The sequence below is a fragment of the Sycon ciliatum genome, chromosome 6, assembly GCF_964019385.1.
Source record: "Sycon ciliatum chromosome 6, ocSycCili1.1, whole genome shotgun sequence".
In the NCBI taxonomy this organism is placed as follows: Eukaryota; Metazoa; Porifera; class Calcarea; order Leucosolenida; family Sycettidae; genus Sycon; species Sycon ciliatum.
In genome coordinates this window covers 27285930-27309483 of record NC_088648.1, presented here as the reverse complement: position 1 = coordinate 27309483, position 23554 = coordinate 27285930, and the positions used below count along the sequence as shown (strand labels likewise).

The 23554-nt window shown below is 46.6% G+C and overlaps 1 protein-coding gene across 1 annotated transcript; it reads left to right on the top strand.

Moving 5' to 3' along the window:
* Positions 1-15745: 15745 nt before the first annotated feature.
* LOC135819834 (sushi, von Willebrand factor type A, EGF and pentraxin domain-containing protein 1-like) lies at positions 15746-22855 on the top strand. The gene is made up of 4 exons (XM_065333118.1): positions 15746-15934; positions 16958-17131; positions 18350-18523; positions 22010-22855. The coding sequence occupies exons 1-4, from the start codon at positions 15781-15783 to the stop codon at positions 22447-22449; spliced, it is 942 nt and encodes a 313-aa protein (XP_065189190.1). The 5' UTR covers positions 15746-15780; the 3' UTR covers positions 22450-22855.
* The last annotated feature ends 699 nt before the right edge of the window (positions 22856-23554 follow it).

Genomic DNA, 23554 nt, shown 5'->3' with positions numbered 1-23554 from the left:
CTCCCCATGCTAGAGTATAGAGTAGACACACACGCATGCAGGACGCGACACACCAAAGGACACAAGAGTGAGTTTGGAAGAATGGGAATGTCGGGCAGAGTAGCTGGCCTCAATTGAGTGCGCGTTAACGAATCGTGTGGTCGGCCTACGAAGGGCAGGAGCTGTATATGACCAAGTGGGTCGGCCTGCGCTGGGCAGGAGCGGTTTGTGACCCATGCGAGTTGGTGGGTCGGCCTGCGTTGAGCAGAAGCGGTTTATGACCCATGCGAGTTTAATAGTAGTGTGCGAGAGGCCAGTTACGGAGGAGTGCCTGCATCCGTGTGTTTCAAAATATGTGGAGTGGAGTGTAAGAGTAAGAAAAGGGATGAGGAGGGTGGGTCAGAATTTTAAAGCTGACTGCAGGCAAGGAAACTGGAAATACAGCAAGCTCTGTTATGCGCACAGGAAATCTGCGCATGCGCAGAGCGTGGGCAGGTGATGTCTATGATACACAGCAGTATGTAGAGAGAGCAAGATTGTGCACACACGTAAGGAGGGTTATGCAACCCGTTATAAAGGCCAACAGCGAAGCAATGGTACAGGGCTGTTACCAACGGTTAACTCCTACGTTAACCGAACATTTACTTTGAAATTCTCCGTAAAGTCCAAATTTGAAATTGCAGATTGCTGGTATTGTACCAAAAATATATTGTGTAATGTAAGATATTAATCCCATGTAATTATTAAAGTGCCATGTGATATTCTGCTCAGGTCATCATCATCATCATTGCCATCATCATCCTCATTATCAACATGAGGGCGCTTAGAGACTCCAATGTCCGGAGAGAGCAGTGAATATTGAGCGCGGTGCCTTTGCACCCTAAGTGTTATCCGTGAATGAGGCAGCTGCGCTGGCATCCACGGCCTTCCTCAGACGCCTTTGCCTGCTTAAATCTCAATCTTCGGGAGGTAGCCATTCGTCGTTGGTGGGTTACTATCGCTGTCGGGTGTCTTTTGCGCTGCTACGTTGCGCTGTGTTGTGTGTCAGGGGTGCTCGGTCGGCCCGTCACAGTCCAGTTCATATGCTTCGTGAGTTGGCGATGGTGGAGGGTCGGGTTCACCTGCTGCGTTTGGTGCTGCACCGAGCTTTTTTTGTGTGAATGTAAAACTATTATTATTATTTGAACAAACGGCGAGCCCCACAATCAGTAATACAAGCTGGATCGACATTTGTGTACACTTTATTCATGTAATGTAAAACTGTGGTGACAATGTGCAATAAAACGATGAAAATGTGAAGAAATGGTGTAGAGAAAATGAGGATTCAAACAAATTTTCGTACAACACTCATCAGGAATCTTCGTTGTAGTAAAAGACGATGAAAACAAAATTGAACTATGATAGAAAATCTAAGTTAGAGAAATACCACTAAGAACAACAGCAGTGAAACTTACAAGTGTGAATTTTATCAATGAAAGCGAGAGCAATAACGAATGCGTATACTGACACTAAACTTGCAACTGAAAAATGAACAAAGAAGAGAAAGGGACGAAGTGATAAAAAATAACAGCAGTACATTACACCTAGAAAATGAACGGCCAAGCTTGGCCGCACAAAACAGGACACTTTACTTGAACAATAATAATTATTATTGTATTTTTATTTTTTTATTGCACATTGTCTCCACAGTTTTACTTTACATGAATAAAAAAACAGCAGTCAGTCTAAGACCAGAAAAGGTAGTTATTGCATGTGCCACAAAAGGAAAGATACTGCGGCTGACTTTACTTGTCCCATAGTGAAGTGTAAGACTATTGGACAGACCGGCCTTACTACAACATACCACCCAACTTGGGAGGCTCAAGTTTATGTGATAAACATTATAATTACTAGCTTCGTCATCATCCAGTTACTTTCGGCATTCTTTGTTGCCGTCATGCTCTTCTTCGTTGCGCTTTCCTTCCCCTCTTGGACCTTCCCGAACCTGAGTCTTCCAAGTTGGAAGGTTGTTGGTTTGAGCCTTGGAGAAGTGTTGGAGCTAGGTGTCAGGTCGCCGAATGTCTCAGTACCCCTTGTCAGTTTTGTGCCATTTTGTCGCGTGTGCTGGCTGTATAAGATCTGGTTACGTTGGTGGACAGTTTGTCATAACTCGTAACATTTTGTCCTTTTCCTTTCTTCATCATAAATAGAAGTATTACAAAAAAATAATCATCATCATCGTCATCATTATCATTCACATTCACTTTTAAGGTCTCTCATATGCGGCTGCCTGAGTTTTCGAAAGCCGGTTCGAAGAGAGTGCTACCTGGTGGTGCGGTGCCGCGTGACTATGGCCACGCAGAGGATGATGAGGAGGGGGTCAACATCGTCCCATTGGCTTTGCCCGCCTCAGCCGAGTCGGCTGATTTAATTTCTCAGTGCCGTTCGGAATCCGGGTCTACACTTCCTGCTGGGATTCAAGCACAGCCATTGCTTGAGGCTGGTTTGGGTGGAGTCGTGGATACTCCAGTGGACGAGATTTACAATAAGATCGTTCATTGGGACAAGCATTTACTCCTCGTGCCCACCGGCAGCACGGGGAAAGAATTTGTGCGGCTCATGGCTCAAGAAATACAGACAAACAGACCTTTGTAATCTCCGGTTCCATCGATGCCTTGTATAAACTGTTCGTTCTTCCTGCCTTGCCCTTGCACCGAGCTAACAGGAGTAATGGGACAAAAATGCATTCACAGCACCTTCGCCGTCGGCTAGATTTGTGGCGTTTTGGAAACCTGCATGCGCTCTTTCAGGAGGGCCTCGAATGAATGGCAGGACATTTGGCGCAATCTCGGTGGCCGATCCGGTGGTAGAAAACGCGGCGGTACTGACCAAGCCCGTGAGTTTAGGACTCGCATGGCTATGGGGAGAGTGCATGATGCACTGCGTTGCCTCGATGAGGCTATTGCTGGCACTGGACAGCAGGGTGTTTTACAGATAACGGATGAGATAACGATTGATGAAAACATTGTGTCTTTGGGCGCGGTACTTCAGAGCAAGCACCCAGACGCAGCACCCGCGGACAACAGTGCTCTACTGTCCGGGACACTGCCGTTTGTCGATCCGGTCAGATTTTCTGGAGTCAATGGTGACTTCATCCGGAAAACAGCGATGAATTTAAAGGGGGCCGCGGGTCCATCGGGTGTGGATTCCCATTTATGGCGTCGCATGTGCAAAGCATTTAAAGGTGCTACCACAGAGATTTGCGAAACTTTAGCTGCTTTTGCAAGAGCGCTGTGCTCAAAGCCAATCTCAGGTGAGGCACTACTGCCTTTCACGTATTGTCGCCTAATTGCTCTTCAATAAAAATCCAGGCGTTCGCTCCATTGGGGTTTATGAAGTGGTGCGCAGGCTTGAAGTCAAGGCTGCGATCTCAATCTCTTGCTCACAATTACAGCACGCCTGCGGTTACATTCAAACCTGTAGTGGTTTGCCGGCGGGTATTGAGGCAGCCACTCGGGTTATGCGGGATGGCTTTGCGAATCATGACACCGAGGGTGTATTGCTGGTCGATGCCAGCAACGCTTTCAATAATTTAAATAGAAATGTGGCCCTGCACAACATCCAGTATAGTTGCCAGGCTCTCTCCTTATTGGCGAATAATACGTATGCCAAACCAGCGCGGTTTTTTGTAACTGGAGGGGGGTGGGGAGTTGGCATCGGCAGAGGGTTCAACCTAAGGTGATCCTTTGGCGATGCCACTGTATGCCCTATCGACTGTTCCTCTGATCAAGGAATTACACACAGCCCACTCTGAAATACTTCAGGACTGGCATGCGCATGATTCTGCTGGTGCTGGTAGGCTGCTTGAATTGCGTAGATGGCTGGATATGCTGGCTGAACACGGCAAAGTTTATGGGTGTTAATTGGAATAAAACTAAGCTGCTTGTAAAACCTGAGTTTCTTCAGAAAGCTGAATGTGTTTTTATCGGCACGGGCATCCAGATTGTCACTAGTGGGGTGAAATATCTGGGTAGTCCTATTGGATCTGAAGAATTTGTTAACACATCCGTGCATCATGCAGTCTCCCAGTGGTGTGGTCAAATTGATAAACTACGTGGTTTCGCGGTATCTGTAACAGGTTTAATCGAACTTGAAAAGTAAGAGGCCTGGTTGAGCGTGCCTCAACCAGTCATGTGCAAAAGGTGATAGTATACATGTGGCAATGGCGCCAATGAAAGTGCTAATAGACAGGCGTAAGATGCACGAGGTGCGAGGGAGTGCAAAGTTATAGCGAACAGGGGAAAACTGTTACATCATCCCCCTCCTATGGAGAGGAAGGAGCTCATAACCCAAATGCTCAAGTGGAATAGAGTACAATAAGCGCAAACACGTGCGAGACGAAAAGGCTTCGCACTGAAGTAACACAATAAGACGACTGAAACTCCAGGCAAATAAAAGTGTAATAAGCTCCACAAATGTGTAAGGTGAAAACTAGAAGTTCAACTGCAAAACTCAGCGGGCAGAAGCCAAGATTTTGTACTTCTGAAGTGGAACAATGTCATTACCAGATTCATCCAACAAATAATGTTCAGGCTCCCAAGTGGCATCAGAGTAGCCTTGCCACTTGACTAGGTACTGAAGCTGATTCTGGCGGCGGCGGTGACTGAGAATGTTCTCCACCACGTAGCGGGCATGACCATCAAAGTCCGTGATAGGCGGAGGCGTAGGCTGTCTCCTATTAGGAATAGCGTTCTTCTCGTAGGCACGGAGTGCCGACACATTAAATAACGGGTGACAGCGGCTGGTATGTGGCAACTTGAGCTTGTAGGCATTCGGGTTATTGGAAAGGGGCCAAACCACTTGGGGCGTAATTTATGGGATGGTCGGTCCCGAGCTTCAGGAGTCAGGAGGAAATCCCCGTAGACCATTACCAAATCTCCTACGTTCAGCTTTCCCTCGACCCTTGTCCGATCTGCATAGAAGGCCTGACGAGCTTGAGCTGCCACTAGCGCATCTTGTGAGATCTTGACCGCGTCTTGTCTTGCTTACAACCAATTAGCTGAATCTCTGCCTCCCTGAATCGGGTTGAGGAAGTCGGGTGGCGCTATGGGATTTAGACCATAATGTAAGAAGAACGGTGTGTTTCCTGTAGATGATTGAGTAGCGCTGTTGATAGAAAACTCACAGAGAGGTAGGAGCATATCCCAGTTATCTTGCTTATGATTTACAAAAGCCCTCAGCACATCCTCTATTATTCTGTTTACTCGTTCAGTTAGGCCATCTGTCTGAGGGTGATTGGCAGTACTAAATGCTAAATGCTAGTTTTGTTCCTAAGCGATCAAACAATTCCTGAAAAAATGCTGCAGTAAATCTTGGATCACGATCACATACAAAACTAGAACTCAAACCATGAAGTCGAAATACATGTTGAATATACAGATCAGCACTTTCTTTAGCGTCAATAGTAGAGGAAGTAGGTGCTAAATGTACACACTTTGTCAAGTGGTCTACAAATACATATGAGCCCCAGCCAGCAGAAACCTGAACATGTGTAATTTTTTCAAAAAATATTTTTTCCCTCGAAATTGTTTCTACACTATTAATCATTCAAGTTATCAAGTTTGGTGACAATCTGATAAGCGAAAGCATGGAAAATAGAGTTTGAAGTCACACAGGTCAAGATTCGGTACAGTTGGCGCAGCATCCATGCCTAGTGACTCCATGCAAGTTGATCCTACAGTTTCTGATTGTGATGTGGAACAGGTACATGTAAGTAAATAGAATGCAAGTCAGGCTTGCCCTCTTGGTGCAGCAGGCATGAGTAGTTCAGAGGTGTGACGATATTCCGTATACATCACTACCTTCTTTACAACACCAGAGTGCAAAACGATGATTGGTGGCTGGCCTTCCAAATTGTGTTCAGGGACCTCTGTGCTGGCAGTTTGAGCGTTGTCCCAAAGCTTGCCATACTGATAGATGTACTGACCAATACCACTGACATCCACTCCCTTGCACACTTTCACTCAGACCATGATTTCAGCAGAATTGTATTTCAATGATATGAGCGAATACTCGCGTTTTGTAGCACCTGAAGATGTTGCCCCAAAGCGTTCAGCCGTTTTGAGTTTTTAGGGATCCCCTTTCTCAGCACAGGCAGCACCCAGCTTGGCGTCGTCTGGTAAGGTAGAGTACTGATAATACTACGCTCTGTTTTGCGCCGTGAGAAGCCCTCCATCAGTGTCTGCAACATCATTGTTGTCGATGTAGAAATACGGATCACTCATCGGGTCAACATTCAGCTTCTCCTCGCAGTCGCTATTACTCCCGCACTGACTATCATCGCCACCAGTATCCAGTGTCGATTTTATGAGGGCTCTTCGTTGCTATGCATATGAGACTCGCCACTGCTGGACAAACTCAGCGAGATCGCCACCAAAGAAATAATTTCGATCGCGAACTAACTTTCAGCGCCGCTTCGTACAGGGAGTAACACGCTGACAACTCTGGACCTAAGTCCTTGTCGCGACACCTGTCGCCATCGCTGTGTCTAAACTCAGCCTCCGTGTGATGAGCTCTCACCTAGCGCTAAAATCAATTGACCAGAAACATTTGAAGACACTTGAAACTCCTTTGACAACAAAGACACCCACTCGATCGAAAAAGAATCTTCAAAAGTCAGCTCACTGCGCGTCCCAAACTTTGACGTCACATTTTGATGATTGATATCAAGTACACAAGTGCTGGTTTTCGCTGGCCGGGGCTCATATATAGCATCATGACCTGTATCGGTCCTAGGCAAACCTATGATAAAATCCATCGAGATATCCGCCCACGGCTGACTGGGCACTGGTAAATTCTGCAAGAGACCAGTTTTTAGCTGGCCGCCTTTAACTCGTTGGCAGACGTCACATGACTTGACAAACGCCTTTACATCCAGTTCCATTCTGGGCCAATAGAAATATCTAGCGAGTCTAAAATAGGTGCGATCTCGACCGGGATGCCCCGCAGTCACACAGTCATGGTATTCTTGAAGCAGGGCGAGTCGGAGTTTGCTACTCTTTGGAATGCATAACCGGTTCTGTGGTGAATATCTGAGATAAAGATAACTGGGTGTTTCATTTAGAAGGTAACGGTCGTGCAGATTCTCATGGCTTGAATTTTTCAGTCTCCTGATAATGGGAGCAAGATCCTTGTCGCACTTGTAACCGCTGACAATTAACTGCGCTATGTCTGGATTAATCTCTAGGGTATGCTCTATGGCATTCAACTGAATGTTAGGAGGATAGGATGACCCGCCTATTTCAGAATCACTGAACAGATCTGGACGGCGTGAAAGCGGATCGGCAATGTTTTTCTTTCCTGGTTTGTGAAAGACCGTAAAGTCATAGTCAGCTAAAAACTCTACCCATCTTGCCTCACGCTTGGTGAGAGTCGGTTTGGTTCGTAAATAGACAACACCCATATTATCAGTCATCAGGTCAAAGTGGCGGAATAGATAGATTCTCCAGCACTTTAATGCAAATACCACAGCCAACGTTTCCCTCTCGGCCGCAGTTTAGTTGTGTTCTGCAGCTGACAGTTTCCGACTACAATAGGCTACGGGATGCAAATCCATATCTTCTCCCTGCTGCAGGAGCACGCCCGCCACGGCAAAGTCACTTGCGTCAGTTTCTACCGTGAAGCTTTTCTCAACATCGGCCAGTTGCAACACTGGCGCCTCGAGTAATGCTGATTTTAGAGACTCGAATGCCTTCTGTCTAGCAGCGCTCCATTCAAAGCGTGAATTTTTTCCGGTGATTTCTTCTAATGGACGAGAGATGGTCGAGTGTCGATCTATGAACCTTCGGAAATAGTTTGCAAAGCCAAGAAACTTCCTCACATCAGTTACTGACGACGGAGTTGGCCATGTTTCCACAGCACTTATCTTCTTGGGATCAGGGGAAATTGATGTGCCGTTGATTTTACGCCCCAAGAAGAGAACATCTCCCACGCCGAATTCGCATTTAGACTGTTTGCAATACAGCTCACTATTTCTAAGTGTTTCTAGAACTGTTTGAAGATGATGCTGATGATCTTCCCAGGTCTTGCTGAAAACTAGAATGTCATCCAGTTCTGCGGTTGCAGTATAGAGTTCATGAGTGACGAAAGGTGGCCGGGGCATTAGTCAGCCCGAATCCCATGACTCTAAATTGGAAGTGGCCGAACGGCGTATTAATGGCCGTCTTAGAAACATCCGAGTCTTGAATTCTGATTTGATTGTACCCCGACCCCAAATCCAACTTGGAGAAAATATGCACTACCCTGGATTGTGCCGTATAAGTCATCAATATTAGGAAGACAAGCTTTGTTTTTGATCGTAATTCTATTCATTTCTCGCCAATCGCACACCATTCTCAGAGTACCATCCGACTTCTTCACAAAAAAACAGAGGTGCACCGTATGGCGATTTACTTGGCTCAATGAATCCATTCTCAAGTAATTCTGACAGCTGTGACTGGAGCTCGTCCATCTCTGGTTTCGGCAAGCGGTAGGTGGGTCGAGACGGTGGTCTGGCTCCATCTTCTATCTGGATTTCATGGTCGACTGGTCTCTTCGGTGGAAGCTCATTCGGCAGCTCGTCTGGAAATAAATCCTGGTTCCTCTTGAGCAGGTTCTGGATGTCCTGTTGCTCTGATTCCTAGAGTTGTGGCCCGGAACGATTCTCCTCGTTTGCAGCAGTGACCCATGCAAGAAACCCCTCTGCTCCACTCCTCAGGGCATGACGAGCTTGTCGGCCACTGATAAACATGCTTTCCACAGTTGGCCGGTCGGCTCCCGGCGGGTTAGCTGAAGGCAATTTGGCAACAAAGGGCTCACCGTCCAACTGAACTTCGTTCGTACGGAGGTTGATGCTTGGGTTGTTCCTTGTAAGCCACGGCTTGCCAAGAACAGCGTCGTAGCGAGTCAGGAGATACACAGTAACGTGCCGTTCCTCACTGAAGCCCCCGACTGTCACCTTTAGCGTGCGTGTGGAAATCTGCGGGACCTCGCTGGTCGAGCCGTCCGCCAATGTTACGCTCAGCATTTCTGAGCTTGCATCCGTGTCAAGATGATGCTTTCGAACAAAACCGTCTGCAATGAAGTCATGCGTCGAACCGGAATCTATCAGCATCACTGCACGGTGACCGCCGATCTTTCCCTGTATGCGCAGTAGGTCGTGTTCAGGTTCATTGCCGACGCTGACATTGCTGACATGACACCTTTCTGCAACGGGACAATTTTCTACAGCTATGGGTGTCTCCGGCTTCGTAGGTTCCTGGAGAGCAACGTCTTCAACCTCCAGACCTCCGAACCGGTTAGTGACTGGTACCGGCGTGGGTGCTTGGGTCGTCGCCAATAAGCGCACCCCCTTTCTTACTGGCGACCAGCGTTTGGGTAGCGCTGTCCACCCTCAGTAGACCCAGGTGCTCGAAGTCCGTACACTTTTACAGTGTGTGTTTGCCGAGCTGAAACTCACACTAGCAATGATCACTTGCCAGAATCCTGCTCGTGGATGGAAGGTATCTTGTCCAAGTTTGTTCTGAGGCCAGGCTCGATTGAACCAGGCCATCTTTCGATCCGATCTGTTTCTCTGGAGTTCGCTAATTTTTCATATCAAATTTTGGTGTCGCAGAGGGTACTCTAAGTCCGTACTGATCAGAGGTGACTCGAAATACACACATATTTCTGCTAATTGCTAACTTGCAATCCCTCGGTTACGACGAAAGCACCGAAGGGATATGTTTGGCATGTGCCTCCACCAGTATTTCTTGCAAAAGCGTAGTTTGTTGCCGAAATGCAAGCTGTTTTTAGTCGGCTCAGAGAAGAAGCAGCTGCGCTGTGAAAACCGCGGGAAAACAGTGGTGGAGATGCCAGGAGTGTCAACCTTTCTGCAAGGATTGGTGGTTCTCTGTAAATTCTTCTCCTCTGGCCATTGTCAGCTCTAAGCTGGCTCTTGATGATTGAGTGAAGGTCTGTTTGACGCTGTGTCCGTTCGAAATCGGTCTTGGCAAAGTTGATTTTTGCATGAAATGTAACCCAATTTGTATTTCGTATGGCCACTCTAAAATCCGCTCGCGTGGTATGGGACTTCTGCTTATCGTAGATCCCTGAAAATTGCTACGCGAGGAGAACATACCACACTGTCCCCTCCATAAAATATTTGAGTCGAATACAATAACAGAACATGAAATTATGGGCGTACGAACTTAGGATACCATGTACGGACTTCGAGCACCTGGGTCTACAGTCTTTGGCGAGGTGGCCTGGCTTCCTGCAAGCAAAGCAGTGTCCCATTGCTCGCAGTTGGACACGCTCTTGGTCCGTCAGCTTGCGGAGGCCCTGACCACGGAAGCTGGGCACGGAACGCGACTCTATACTGGCTGTTGGCCCCGACGCCGGTGGCCCTGACGACTGCTCCACGGTGTTTGCTGCCATGACAGCTTGCTCCAGAGTACGTGGATGCTCACGCATGACCTGTCGCTGGATGTGCGGCACTAGACCCCTGACGAACAGCAGCGCTCTGGTGTGGTGGTCGATTTCCGGCACGTGCAGGCTGAGGCGAGTGAAAGCAGCAATGTATGCGCTGCGGAAATTAGTCCCATACGCGATGTTTCCTCGTTGTGTCGTGGTCCGTACACATCGCCAAGTGCCGCTTTCAGAGCAGGCCAGTCGGAAAACACTTGGTTAGCTTCCAATGCCGCTATCAACCAAAGACGAGCGTTTCCAGTCAAAAATCCTGCCGCGTAGTCGACACTCGGTGCCGCATTTGGGAGTGCCAACGACCGTAGGGCCATGTCCATTGCAAACGTCCATTCTTTGAATGTAGCGGAATCTCCTCCAAACACAGACGGCTCTTTCGTAAGGCGGAGTTTTGGCTCCCACGGTTCCTTTTCCTTCGTTCGGTTTCCTTGGCTAACGCGCAGAGCGGTCTTGATATCGTTTATCAGCCGAAAGACGAGTACGAGGAGCGTAAGCAGAGCGACAAGAACACCTGCCAACAGCAGAGTAGTAACCATCCTCTTGCTACCAGTGTAACAGGTTTAATCGAACTTGAAAAGTAAGAGGCCTGGTTGAGCGTGCCTCAACCAGTTATACGCAAAAGGTGATAGTATACATGTGGCAATGGCGCCAATGAAGGTGCTAATAGACAGGCGTAAGATGCACAAGGTGTGAGGAAGTGTAAAGTTATAGCGAACAGGGGAAAACTGTTACAGTATCAGAGACACATGCTGCGTATTCTGCGTTAGTACATGGGCTACGGAGTCGTTGGAATTACTTACTTCGCACCACTGCGATAGCTCCCGAGTCACTTGAGCAGCTTGATATTGCTTTGGCAGGTGCTTTCCTCCGTGCCATTACCGGACGGTCGTCCTTTACGGACACTGAGCTTTCGCCTCTTCGGCTTCCTGCTCGGCTCGGTGGCATTGGCCTGCCTTCAGTTGTCGAGATGGCGAGGGAGCAGTTGGAGGCTTCTGGCCGTATTACCGACGGCCTCGAGACGCTCATTCGGAGGCAGGAGTTCCCAAATGGTGCAGATGTGGTTGATAGAGTTTTATCCGCCGTAGCTTGCGCCAAGCGGGAGTGTCGTAAAGTTGCGGGTGAGCGACAGGCAGAGCGCCTGCGTGCTCTTCAATCGCACCTGTCTTTGGAAGTTAATCGTCGCGTGGAAGAACTGGGTCGCCCAGGTGTTTCATCATGGCTGTCGGCGCTCCCTATTGCTGAGCATGGTTTTGAATTATCGAAGGGAGACTTTCGAGCTGCCATTGCGTTACGCTATGACTGGCCGTTGCGTGACACCCCTGCTGTATGTGCTTGTGGGGTAGGTTTTTCCACTAGCCATGCTTTGAATTGTGCTTTTGGGGGATTCCCACCTATTCGACATAATGAAGTACAAGATCTTTTCGCTGCTGTCCAGACCGAGGTTTGCTCCAGTGTGTCTGTAGAGCCACCTCTCGCCCCTGTCGAGGGTGAGATTTTTCAGGCCAAGTCGACGAACACCACCGTCGAGGCTCGCCTTGATGTGAGCGCTCGAGGTTTCTGGACGGGTGGGCAATATGCATTTTTTGATGTTATTATTATTACTATTTTGCTTGTTCGCGTTGGCATCAACCTGCATAAAGCAGGTATATTGCCTTCGCTTAAGCTGCCATAAAAAAGAAAGCTCAATTTCACGTTCTTGTTCGGCATCTTGCCCAAATTCAACCGATTTTCACGATTCAAACTGCGCTGCAAAGCTGAGATCCAAGCGGTTCATTTGACGTCCATCATGCATGCGTCGTGTGAAAGGGAAATCCCCTGGCATGCCCCAAAAAACTACGAAGTCATGCACAAAAAATTTCGCGTTCGCTCAGTGCCGTGATTTCTGTGTTCATCCTGTCGCCACTCAGTGATTTTTTATCCTATTGAGACGAGCTCTATATTCCCGGACAAAAAGATGAGCTCAAGACCTTTCCAACGGTGTATTGATTGTCGCGATGCGTTTATGTTTCATGGAGTCACGATAGTGTGTACACTGGTTTATGCAGTGCGATAGAATGGGTGCTCTCTCCCGGCTGTGATTTCGGTGTTCATCTTGTCGCCGCTCAGTGATTCTTTATCCTGTTGCGACGAACTTTATATCCTCAGCAAATCCTTCACCCATACACTTCCTGCAGTGTGAAAGAAGTAGGGCACCAATCCGTAGAGGATATAACCTGGCTTTATTTCAGCATGTTGAGCTGGTATTTCTACGGGAGGTATTCGACTATCACTTTCTGGGGGTCTGATCTACTCACCTCCTATGCCTAGGACATATGCGCCGTTTTCCACAAAGGGTGGTGGCATCCACACGGATGCGAAACACTCGGCCTCCAGCCCAATTTAAAGGGAAGTTAAGCCCAAAATCCTATGTTCACCAGTTGCAGTCTTCGGGTTTGCGGAGTCAAATGCCATGGTCTTGGTCTGAGGAAGCTGAGACAATGCCTTCCTACTTTATTCCCAATCGAACTCGCCAATTCTACCGAAACTGGTGGACTGTGCCCAACTAGATGGGGATTTGCATCCAAAATGTCACCAAAAGCGCCATTTCGTTCTCATGAAAGCACGGATAACTGCGAATGGCCCACTGGTTTTGGTCCGAGAAGGCTGCGATGCAGCATTCAGTCCCTATTTCCAATCAAACATGGTTGAACAAGCGGTCATGTGCTCATGTGTACACCAGTCACCTGGTCAACTTGCCTGCAAGCCACAACTTTCACAACAAGGTTCAACTCAAAGGTTCAACTCGTGTGACAGGAACGCGCCCCAACAAGCTATAAGAAACGCGTTTCCAACTTTGCCGCTCAAGTATTTCACATAGCACCACAGCAAAGGATGCAACTCTCGAAAGGTCTTTCCCTCAGCTTTCCAATTGTAGAAATGCTGCCACACTTCCATAATTATGTTTTCTATGTTGTAGGTTTTCAATAGAAATGCCACATTTTCATTTACACGTGGTGGACAGGTTGCACTACCCTGCAGTCTTTTCGGATCCAGCTACCGTATTTCCTCGATTAATGGACCATGCTCGACTAATAGACCATGCTCAAATAGTAGACCCTCCTAGAGGCCTCACGGAAAAATAGTAGACCATGCCCGAATAAGAGACCCGGTCTCTTATTTGAGTTCATCGCTTTGCGTATGCGCACTAAGAAAGCACGTGGTGGATCAAAAAAGGACGCGATTTTAGGTTGCGCAACTACAATTTTTGTAGTGGCTAGTGCTTTCTTTTGTTATTTGAGCACGGTCCACTATATTTTCATCGGCACATCGCTGGAAATGGTGGATTTTTAACATGTCATAATATAGAACTTCTATATTATGACATGTTAAAAATCCACCATTTCCAACGATGTGCCGATGAAAATATAGTGGACCGTGCTCAAATAATGGATCATGCAAAAATAAGAGACCGGGGGTCCAGCCGCCTTCAAAAAACAAAAGACCGGGTCTATTAATCGAGGAAATACGGTATACCTAAAAAAAAACGTATAAACTCGTCCTTCGTCCTCAAGACGTGAAAGAGTTATTATTTATTTTTATGTTAATGCCATGTTGAACCATGTCTTTGCAGCAAGCGATTGTGGAGCAATCGGAGCAATCCAAAAACTTGTTGGAATGTTCTTTACAAGCGGAACTACTTATGGGGTCTACGACTTCATTCGCATCCAACATTGGACCAATTTGGTTACAACCTTGTTGGCTCTTCATCAATAACTTGTCCTGAGAGTGGAGTATTGTCGGCTACCTTCCCCAGCTGTGACCGTAAGTTCAGAGTATTACCAAAAGCTGACCACTCTATGCACTGGCTCCGGGGATGTTGTACTTGATAGATCGCACACTGTATGGAATCCCATTTCTATGAAACGACTTGCATTCAAATATCGTATTTGGGGGGGGGGCGAGGGACGTCATCTGAACGATAATATCTCTCCTCGCTTCAAGGGTTTTTACCAAAGGTACTCTGTCGTCCCTTAACCCTTTGAAGGTCAGCTGGTTTTCCATAATTCCAGGACATTCGCATCATACAGCACCCAGCCACGGATGGGCGATTTAAAAAAATTCCAACTTCACTCGCCTGCCATGGATGTTGCTGATGTTGGGGTTCTTCACTAAAAAGCTTGTGATCTCCTTCATCGAAACGTAAACAAATGCAATGGTAGCCCCTCTAAGTCCTTTGAATGCAACTCCATTGCGCCTCCATTTACTGAGATACACCATATACATCCACAATTTCCTTTGGTTCAGGACTTTTACTCAACGCAGAATAACGATTCAACCTTCTCCATGTCACCGAAGTTCACGCATTCGTCTTGGTACCCACTGCGCATGGGCCTCTGCTATGTGTCATGGGGGAACCCCATGCACGCGCAATTTCAGCTCGAAAAATTCGAAATCCGCAAGTAGAGTGTATAGAAACGCGTTCGTAACTTTGTCGCTCGGGTATTTCGCATCGCGCCACAGCACAAGACGCACCTCTTGAAAGGACTGTCCTTCAGATTTCCAATAAGCCCTGGTTTGTGAAAATCAAGTATAAACCGCCTCCTACATGAACACAGTTGGATTATGCGGAGCGATGAGAGCCTCATACACGTACTGTGTTGATCTTGGCGCAATTTGTGAATAAAAAATGTGTCAAATTAGCTGAAGTTTCTAACCGTACCTTGTCGCATAATGAATGGGCGGTTTTCCGGTCTCAAAGACATTCTTGGAAAATTATTCTTACAAGATGAGTGCAATGCTACATACAAATATACGGGATATCCCCTCCTGAAAGAGAAAGTTTGCATTAGTCTCTAAATGTAAGGATTACATAACTTACCGTACTGGCGCGATTAGTAGTACCCTTGGGGCACTATATTTTCAATTTCCATCACAGATGGGGCAGTATTCAAGAGAGTGCACTATTTATGAGAGGGCACTATGTTTTCAATGCCCGTATGCTTGCATCATGCAGCGTATAACAGAGCAAAACAGAGCCCAAAGCCTACTGTAAACTATCACGACTCAAAACAAAAAGGCACCAAGAACTGCGATGTTGATCCAGAAACCACCAGTTCAATGACATGGACAAGCACATTACCAAAAGAGCACCAAACTTGCACATACGGTTGGTTACAAGCTCGGGGGGGGGGGACTATTCAAAAGAGAGAGCTCATTTTGTTCACTGGCTCTTAGAGACTGGGGCAGTTTTCGAGATAGGGCACTATTCAAGAGAGGGCCCTAATCGCTCGCGTACGGTATGTCTTGTTGCTCTACTGTACAGGAGTCGTGTGCAGCGCACTGATGAACCCCACGCTTGGCACCGTAAGAGTTCCAGCTAATGAGTATCTATCCAAGGCAACCTACAGTTGCAATGATGGATATGTGTTGTCTGGTGATGCTGTGACTACTTGCCTACTGACTGGACTATGGTCGACATCACCACCCACATGCCAACGTAAGTGCAGAATAATGTATTACGTTTAGTTTGTGCAAGAACTTCAGGAGTTCTGCTTACTAGTTATTATGGTTGTCGAAGCAAGGCACCAGGATCAATATGAGTCACATACACATAAACTGATATGAAGTGGGTGTTCAGATTTTTTCTTCAACACAACCAAATACAAGATCCCTGTGCATATGATGAGTGAATGGTTCAAATATTTGGTTTTGACTGCTGCGGAATTCTGTCGCCAGTGCACTGAGTAAATGTACAAGGAAAGGGGATAATTTTCACTGGAAACACCCCACACCTAACAGTCTGTAATCTGGGCACCAATTATCTAAATTTTCAACCCGAATCACTAACAAATGAGAAGGAGAGCAACGGAAAAAATTGTAACTTGGACACATCTGGTTTAGCTGGTGGACTCGATCGCATAACTTGTGCCCTAATGTTTCCATGAATCACTAACATTTCAGAATTCGCAGTAAAATGCTCACTCCTTTCTAGAGATTCCACGGTAACTTCATTTGTAATTCACCAATGTTGACGATGTTAGGTTCACTGGAATGCGCTTAGAGAGATAAGAACACCAATTACAAACTTATCAAAAGAATCTATCACTGCGAAAACTTCAGAAACTGCCGATAGATCTAATCTCCAAGTCAAGTCGTCAAACAACACATGTTGTGCAATTTCATCTCCATTCAGTCAAAGCTTCTAAACATTTTGGAAAATATTCCGATCATCCTTTGCCGTCTTCATTAGGAATGTTTTCATACTCATCCGTGGCAGGGACAGAAAACTCGTCAGCTGCACAAAATGTAAAAAAACAATTGCAAACGTTCCATCAAGTGCAAGCTGATCAGAATTCATCCCCAAGAATTGAACACTGTTCAAGCCGACAGACATTTCTAGGGTGGGACTTTACCGTGCACGACAAAGAGCGAATTTGTTGAAAACAGTGCTCTGCCGTCTGTAAAATGATAACGATGATATTGCCTGTCCCTTGATCTACATCTTCTTTTCCAACCGTAGGTATACCAACATGTGCTGTCCTTACAATCGCCAATGGGGAATTCAGTGAACAGCAGACGCAGAGATTGAACGCGGTTGCGAATGTGACATGCAACGAAGGATACGAGATCAACGGCAGTAGATCTGTTGTGTGCTTGGAAAGCGGAAAATGGTCTGACACTCCACACTGCATGGGTGAGTGAATGATACAATTCCCTACTCTATTTCTCTCTTCATGGAATGGAGATGTCTATACGCTTGTCCAATCCGTTATCCAATCCGATGCTGATCCGACATCATTTTTAAAATAGATTCTAATACGCCTGTGCACTGAACCCATACTATTATACGATGAGTTTAGAATGCGTATGGATGAGAATTTCCAGGAGTTGCTCTTGTTCACATGATTCTAAATTCGTGATTGCTAACCCCATGCTAACACGAAGGTTAAAGAGGAAGTTCCCGGTTTGTGATTGCAAAAGTGTGTTCAAATACGGTTTGCTCAAACTCCATTGTAGATATATTATAGCAAGCGTACATACCGTATTTCCCCGTAAGTTAGTATGTACTAACTTTCGAACTTAGTAGCCACATGAGTACTAACTTTCGGGGGTGATACTATCTTTCGGAAAGTACTTTTTTATCGGGGGTAAATGACTCGCAGTGGGAAGCCTGCGCAACTCTAGTGTCCGTGCATACGATGTATGTACTGTACGGTGTCTGTACATGTAGGACGGGTACGAACTTACTACCTTTCGAGGGGAACTGTCTTTCGGGGTGATAACCTCGGCAATGGAAAGTGTATTTTATAGGGGGTACTAAGTCATTGGGGAGAAATTACTTACGGTGAAATACGGTAACCCCCAGAGTGTGTATCGCCGATCCAGCTGTGCATAGTGTCTTGGTCCAGCAGAATCGGATCTTCTTATGTCATGCGTACACTACACACCAGCGCAAATCCTGCCTCGAGGCAGGGCACCCTTGTTTTTGATCCGAGAGTACCCGCGACTCCCTGGGTTCCCCTGAGATGTGTAAGGTATTATGACGCAAAGATCCGATTACGCTCGACTAATACACTATGCAGAGCTGGATCACGCGTTGCACGCTGTGGGGGGTTATGTACTCTTGCTTATAGTTGTTGAAACCGACAGCTCCGAATCTGCGCTGTTATTTGTTTCGAAGATTCGGATCTCAGTTGAGATTTGACTGAATTACCATCAATAGAGTATAGTTGGGAGGGCTCAAGTTTCCATGGACCGACGTCAGGCAATCCACAATATAGGATTGATAGGTTGGAAAATAGGGCTGCTCTGTTGGTTTTTCGACCCAAGACATCACAAGCATCCATAATGATGGTGATGGGGATAAAATAATGTACACTGATCCCGCCTTATGTTTGATTTCCGTTCTTAGAGATACCGACATGTGCAGTGCTCCAAATCGCCAATGGTGCATTCAGTGAAGCGCAGACACAGAGAGTGAACAGTGCTGCTGAAGTGACGTGTAACACCGGATACCAGATCAACGGTAGTAGATCTGTTGTGTGTTTGGAAAGTGGAGTATGGTCCGACAATCCACACTGCATGGGTAAGTTGTTAATGACTTTTCCTCCTACATTTCTTACAGCCTAGAATGGAGAATGTTGTGTGCTAGTCCGATCCCTTCAATTTGATACGTTGGTTCATTGAAGTGCTCCCACCAACCATTTTGGAGAAGAGGTCACGGCCACTTTGGGGATACCGGGGTAATTGTTGAGTGCTCTACAGTCCATTTCAAAACTATAGACGCGTACCTAGGCAAAAACCGTTATGCCAGCATCTATACCACATAAAATCTGTGATCACTTTGTGCATAAATTTTTCCAAATTGGGCGTCTGTTATCCAATCCTTTAGAAACTATATGAGAGTAATTGTGGAGCGATCCTGAGCAATATTCCGAAAACTATTCTCAAAAAGTTCCAGCCAAATTTGAAATATTTCAAAAACCCTACGCGTCTATAGTTTTGAAATGTGTTCTATACTTGGGACGTCTAGCTTGTCATACCTACAGTCAAACCTTGTTAGGACGAACACTGATAAGGCGAACTTTCCATTAGTACGAACTAGGGCCAATCCTATGGTTGGCCAGGCATCATATCAAGTCAAAATGGTTCGTTTACGACGAACTCCTGTATGGCGAACTTTCGTGAAGACGAACTATTTTCCAGTGTGATTTGAATAAAATCAGCCGCGTAGTACGAACTTTGGTGTGTGCACGTGCGCTGGCTGTCTTTTTTCTTCTTCTTTTCGATAGCCGAGTCCATACATTGATTGTGCATGCCTGGGAACTCGTGGCCTGGCATGAGTAATACATGGATGTGGCAAATGGGATCGATGTCTTTGGCCTCGGGTTGGTGGATCTGATCTATCCTCCCCCACCGTTTAGGAGCCGCATCTGACGCCTGATCCTGGGGTGGTGGCGTCCCACGGAAGCGGAAAGGTGGTTCCTGACCAGGGAGTTGTACGACTCCTTGTTCTTGACCTGCCCGGTACGCGAACCCCGTCGAATTTATTTATTTTATTTATACATTGATTGTACGTACATACATAAACATAATACATGTAGATCTACGTTGTGAATCGTAGTAGACGCACTGAGGTACGTGCTTTCTAGGCATAGTAGTTTCAGCGTGCTAGCGTACACTATTCGCGTCGTTGATCGCGCTTCAGGCGAAGGTGACTTTTTTCCATTGATGTTTGCAACAACTTCAAGGTGGTCCCTGCTAGTACCAGTGTTCTAGGTGAGTTATGAAGTGAGCTGTGAAGAGATTCGTGAAGTGTTTTGTGAAGCAAAGAGCGTTGATCCGTAGAGGGTAGTGGCGTTCCTACGGATGCGGAAAACTCGGCCTCAACTGGCTCCAACCGAGTCTCACACGAACCAAGAGAGTTTTTTTGTTGAAGTATGAAACTCGGATGTTGAGGTGTTGTGTTTCACACTGTGCTTCACACTCGTAATCGCTTATATTCAATCCATGATTTCATCGTAATGTATTTGTATGTGTATGGAGGCACAGTCACATTGTACTTACCTGTTTCTGGCTTATGCTCAGAATAAATGTTTCCCATGTACCACAGTATGCACCTTCACGTAAATACAATCCATATGATATGCATAACGATTTTTTTGTCAGATCTGGATAAGAAGAACTCCCGATAAGACAAACAAAATTAATGTGTTCAGTCCCTTGAAGTTCGTCCTAGTGAGGTTTGACTGTACTTGCATTCTCACTTTATTGACCCACGACTGCCATCCCGAGGACATGAGAAACAGGTGGCACCTTCCAAATCTTCTAGAAAGCACCACTAAAAGCTAAATATGCGGTGTTTCAAAATTCCCCCTTCGTCCTCTACGCTTGAGCAGGATAAAGAAATAATTAGTGCTGAACCGGGTATAATTTTTTCGGGTTTCAGGTTCGGGTAGGTTTCCACGGGTACACAATCGGATAATGTTTCCATGGTAACAGCAGACAGATGGAACATGCTTCCACCTGGATGTCGTCAAGCTAAGCCCCTTTCTGCATTTGTCACAAGCACCAAGTCATTCGTAGGGCTCCCAGTAAAAAGGCAACGCCTGTTGCGAGTTCTCTAGTAAAATAATAAATTCTACTACGTGTACTACTACTACTACCACAATGCACCCCTCCCTTACACACTCGACACACGGAGTATTACATGAATTTGTACACGTGCACTGCACATGATGTCATGTGCGACTTCGGGTTTTCGGGTACTACACCGTATGTACCCGGTTACCCGAGGTTCTCACGGGTAGCACGGGTACCCGACTACCCGTGCACACCCCTTGAAATAATGTAGTCACATGAAGAAAATATTACTGAAATATTGCCACAAGATGATGTCATAGGATAGTCAAGTAAGCACATGATTTCAAGTAAAACCATGTACACTAGCATCTTTTGTGCACCACTTACCTGGGCCGACGTGAGGGCATCAACCTATAAGCAAGTAGACGTATCCGATTCCAAGCACGTATCCAAGCAAGTTGACTTATCCGTGGAATAATTATAATCTTTTGGCTACCGTTCTGCTTTCGTTGGGCGTGATTCTTCGAATTAATCCTGACCTTCCCAAAACATTTCGTCACTGAAAGCAGAGGGGTGCGATCAAAGATCATTGTGCACGTTCATACAAAACTTAGCTGTCGTCATCTGCTGCACACGAGTCGTCATCTCTCTCGAGTCGTTGTTCAGCTCATTTCAGCCTTGCCTCGGCTTCTTTGATCACACTTTGCTGACCTTGATGTCGCCGTCGTTCAAGTAAGTAGGTTTTCAAGCTGCTTGATCCGCACAATGGCGATTGCTCGTTTCCACCCGAGTCGTGAAAACTATTTTACGACTCCCTGGTTTCATTTTCGCTCTCCAGAACTCTGCGAAACGACAAGTAAAGGCACAGCCAAACTGATTCCATTTTCTGAATTCCCCTGCCAGCACAGAATGGCAGCGGCTAGCAAGTCCAGTCGACTTTCTTTAGCCACGAGACTCGCATCGGCATGGCGCATGCCCATCAGCATTTGAATCTGGGCTTTGCGCAGGTTGAACGAGAACTTGATTTCAGAAATATTTTCATTGAGCCGTGCGATCGAAGCAGCTCCTTGTTCACTCGCTCATTGTGTAGGCTCGCTGCTCCGTTTTATCGCTTTCTATCACTCTCTAACTTACTCAGTGCTAAAGTGGTAGAGAGGCCAGGTAGCGCAATATCCCCTCGGAGAAGTGGTATTTTAGTTTCGCTCGCCATGACTGTCATCACCTATGTTCGACAGCGCAACCATCGATTCAGCTCGGCTTGTTGTGAAGGGTCGCTTTTCTTGTATCGTACCTCTTTCATGGCATGCCAGGGAAGTCCAAGAGAGTGATTGCGACTCATTTCACGGCAGTTAGTGCCCAAATCAGCCCCTCAAAAAATCCATCACGAAGGTTTTGTTAACGGAGGAAGTAGCACAATGTTATATACCATTCTTCTGAGCTATCTGTTATCCATCAGTTTGTTTTCCGTTTCTTTTCTCTTTGCTCGCAGCCAATCCCACAACTGCTCCAGTCACGGAGGCGGCCTGGCTCGAACAATCTAACAGTCTAATCGTCATCATTGTGGTTGGCGTGCTTGGCATCCTGCTCCTATTCTTCATCATCGCCTTCATCATCGTGCGACGAGGAGCGTCTGGTCACAAGGGCGAAATCACGTTCAACAACCACCAGGCTGAGGAAAGCTATCAAATGGACGTGCAGAATAGCACCACCACCTCCACGTTCACGCAGAAAACCGATTCAGCCGCAGACATGTACGCCGTACCGGAGAAAGCGCCAAAAAAGCCCGCCCCGCAGGTTTCTGACGAAGGCATCACGTATGCAGCAGTGGAGTTTTCGGCCGACCGGAAGCCCACTATCTCGGTTTCACCCAAAGTCGACGACAACACCACCTACAGTGATGTCACATTCCTGCGAAAAACGGCCACGTAACTCAATCTTTTGCCATGTTTTACCACTATTTTTTTCATTTCCAAACCCATTGCTATGGATGCGGTATGCCAAGCTTGCCTTGGGAACTGCTTTATTTTGCTATGTCGTCACAAGATAGGATTTAAACATGGTAATTTTAACTATCAATAATATGCGTAGGCCATACACCTAATGCTACATTTGTTTCAATTACAGAGGCAATCTTTTTTGGTTTAGATCTTTTTGATGCTAGATATTCGCTTGCCATAGCTTTTTCCTTGTAGATACCCCCATTTTCATGTGTCTTCAGCATGAGCTCAATTATCTTTACATCAATGCAATTATGCTGATTACCGGTATGTGCAATGCCACATTTGGAGGAGTAATTCAGGCCTGGCCCGATTTAGTGGTGGCCTACACATATGGATCACTACAGCTGCTGCTAGCATGCATGCATAGTGGGTTGGTCTAAGACCATGATTGAGAACCAGAGGCTAGCAGGTTGAAGTTAGTTCTGCTTGGAAAGCGTAACTTTTTTCCAGCCATATGCCGCCCACAATCAATGGGGAACTCGTTGCCTCAGTCGGGCGCGAGGGATGCATGGATACAGCGAATGGGATTTTGGATCTTTGACCACATTGGTGGGTTTGATCTAGTCACTCCCCAACGCCGTAGGGCCAGGTTCCAATTCCGCTCTGCTGCTCCGCTGCATGTCATCAGCGCCATGAAACGTCATCAATACCATAGCGACGGCGGCCAGAGTTGTGCAGCGAGGCCGCGGCTGCGATTCTTGATCAAAAACTGGGAGCCGTGGTCACGGCTCGATCTGTTTCCAGAACTCTGCATTGTTTTATATGCGAGAATTTTAAAATTCTATTTTTAATTCGATGTGCCCGCCAGAACAAGCGGAATTTTTTTATATTTCTCGCACTCAGGCAGGTAAAAGACCATACAAAGAACGTGAATCACGACCGCGGTACCGCCATAGTGAGTGTCAGCGGAACCTCGCCACTCGTCTGCATACAGCGAAGTGCCATAGAGTAGTGGAGCCGCAGAGCCTTTAAAAGACCGATTCATACTTTATTTCGCGTACGAGAAACGCGTCGCGACGCGAAAAAGTTGATCT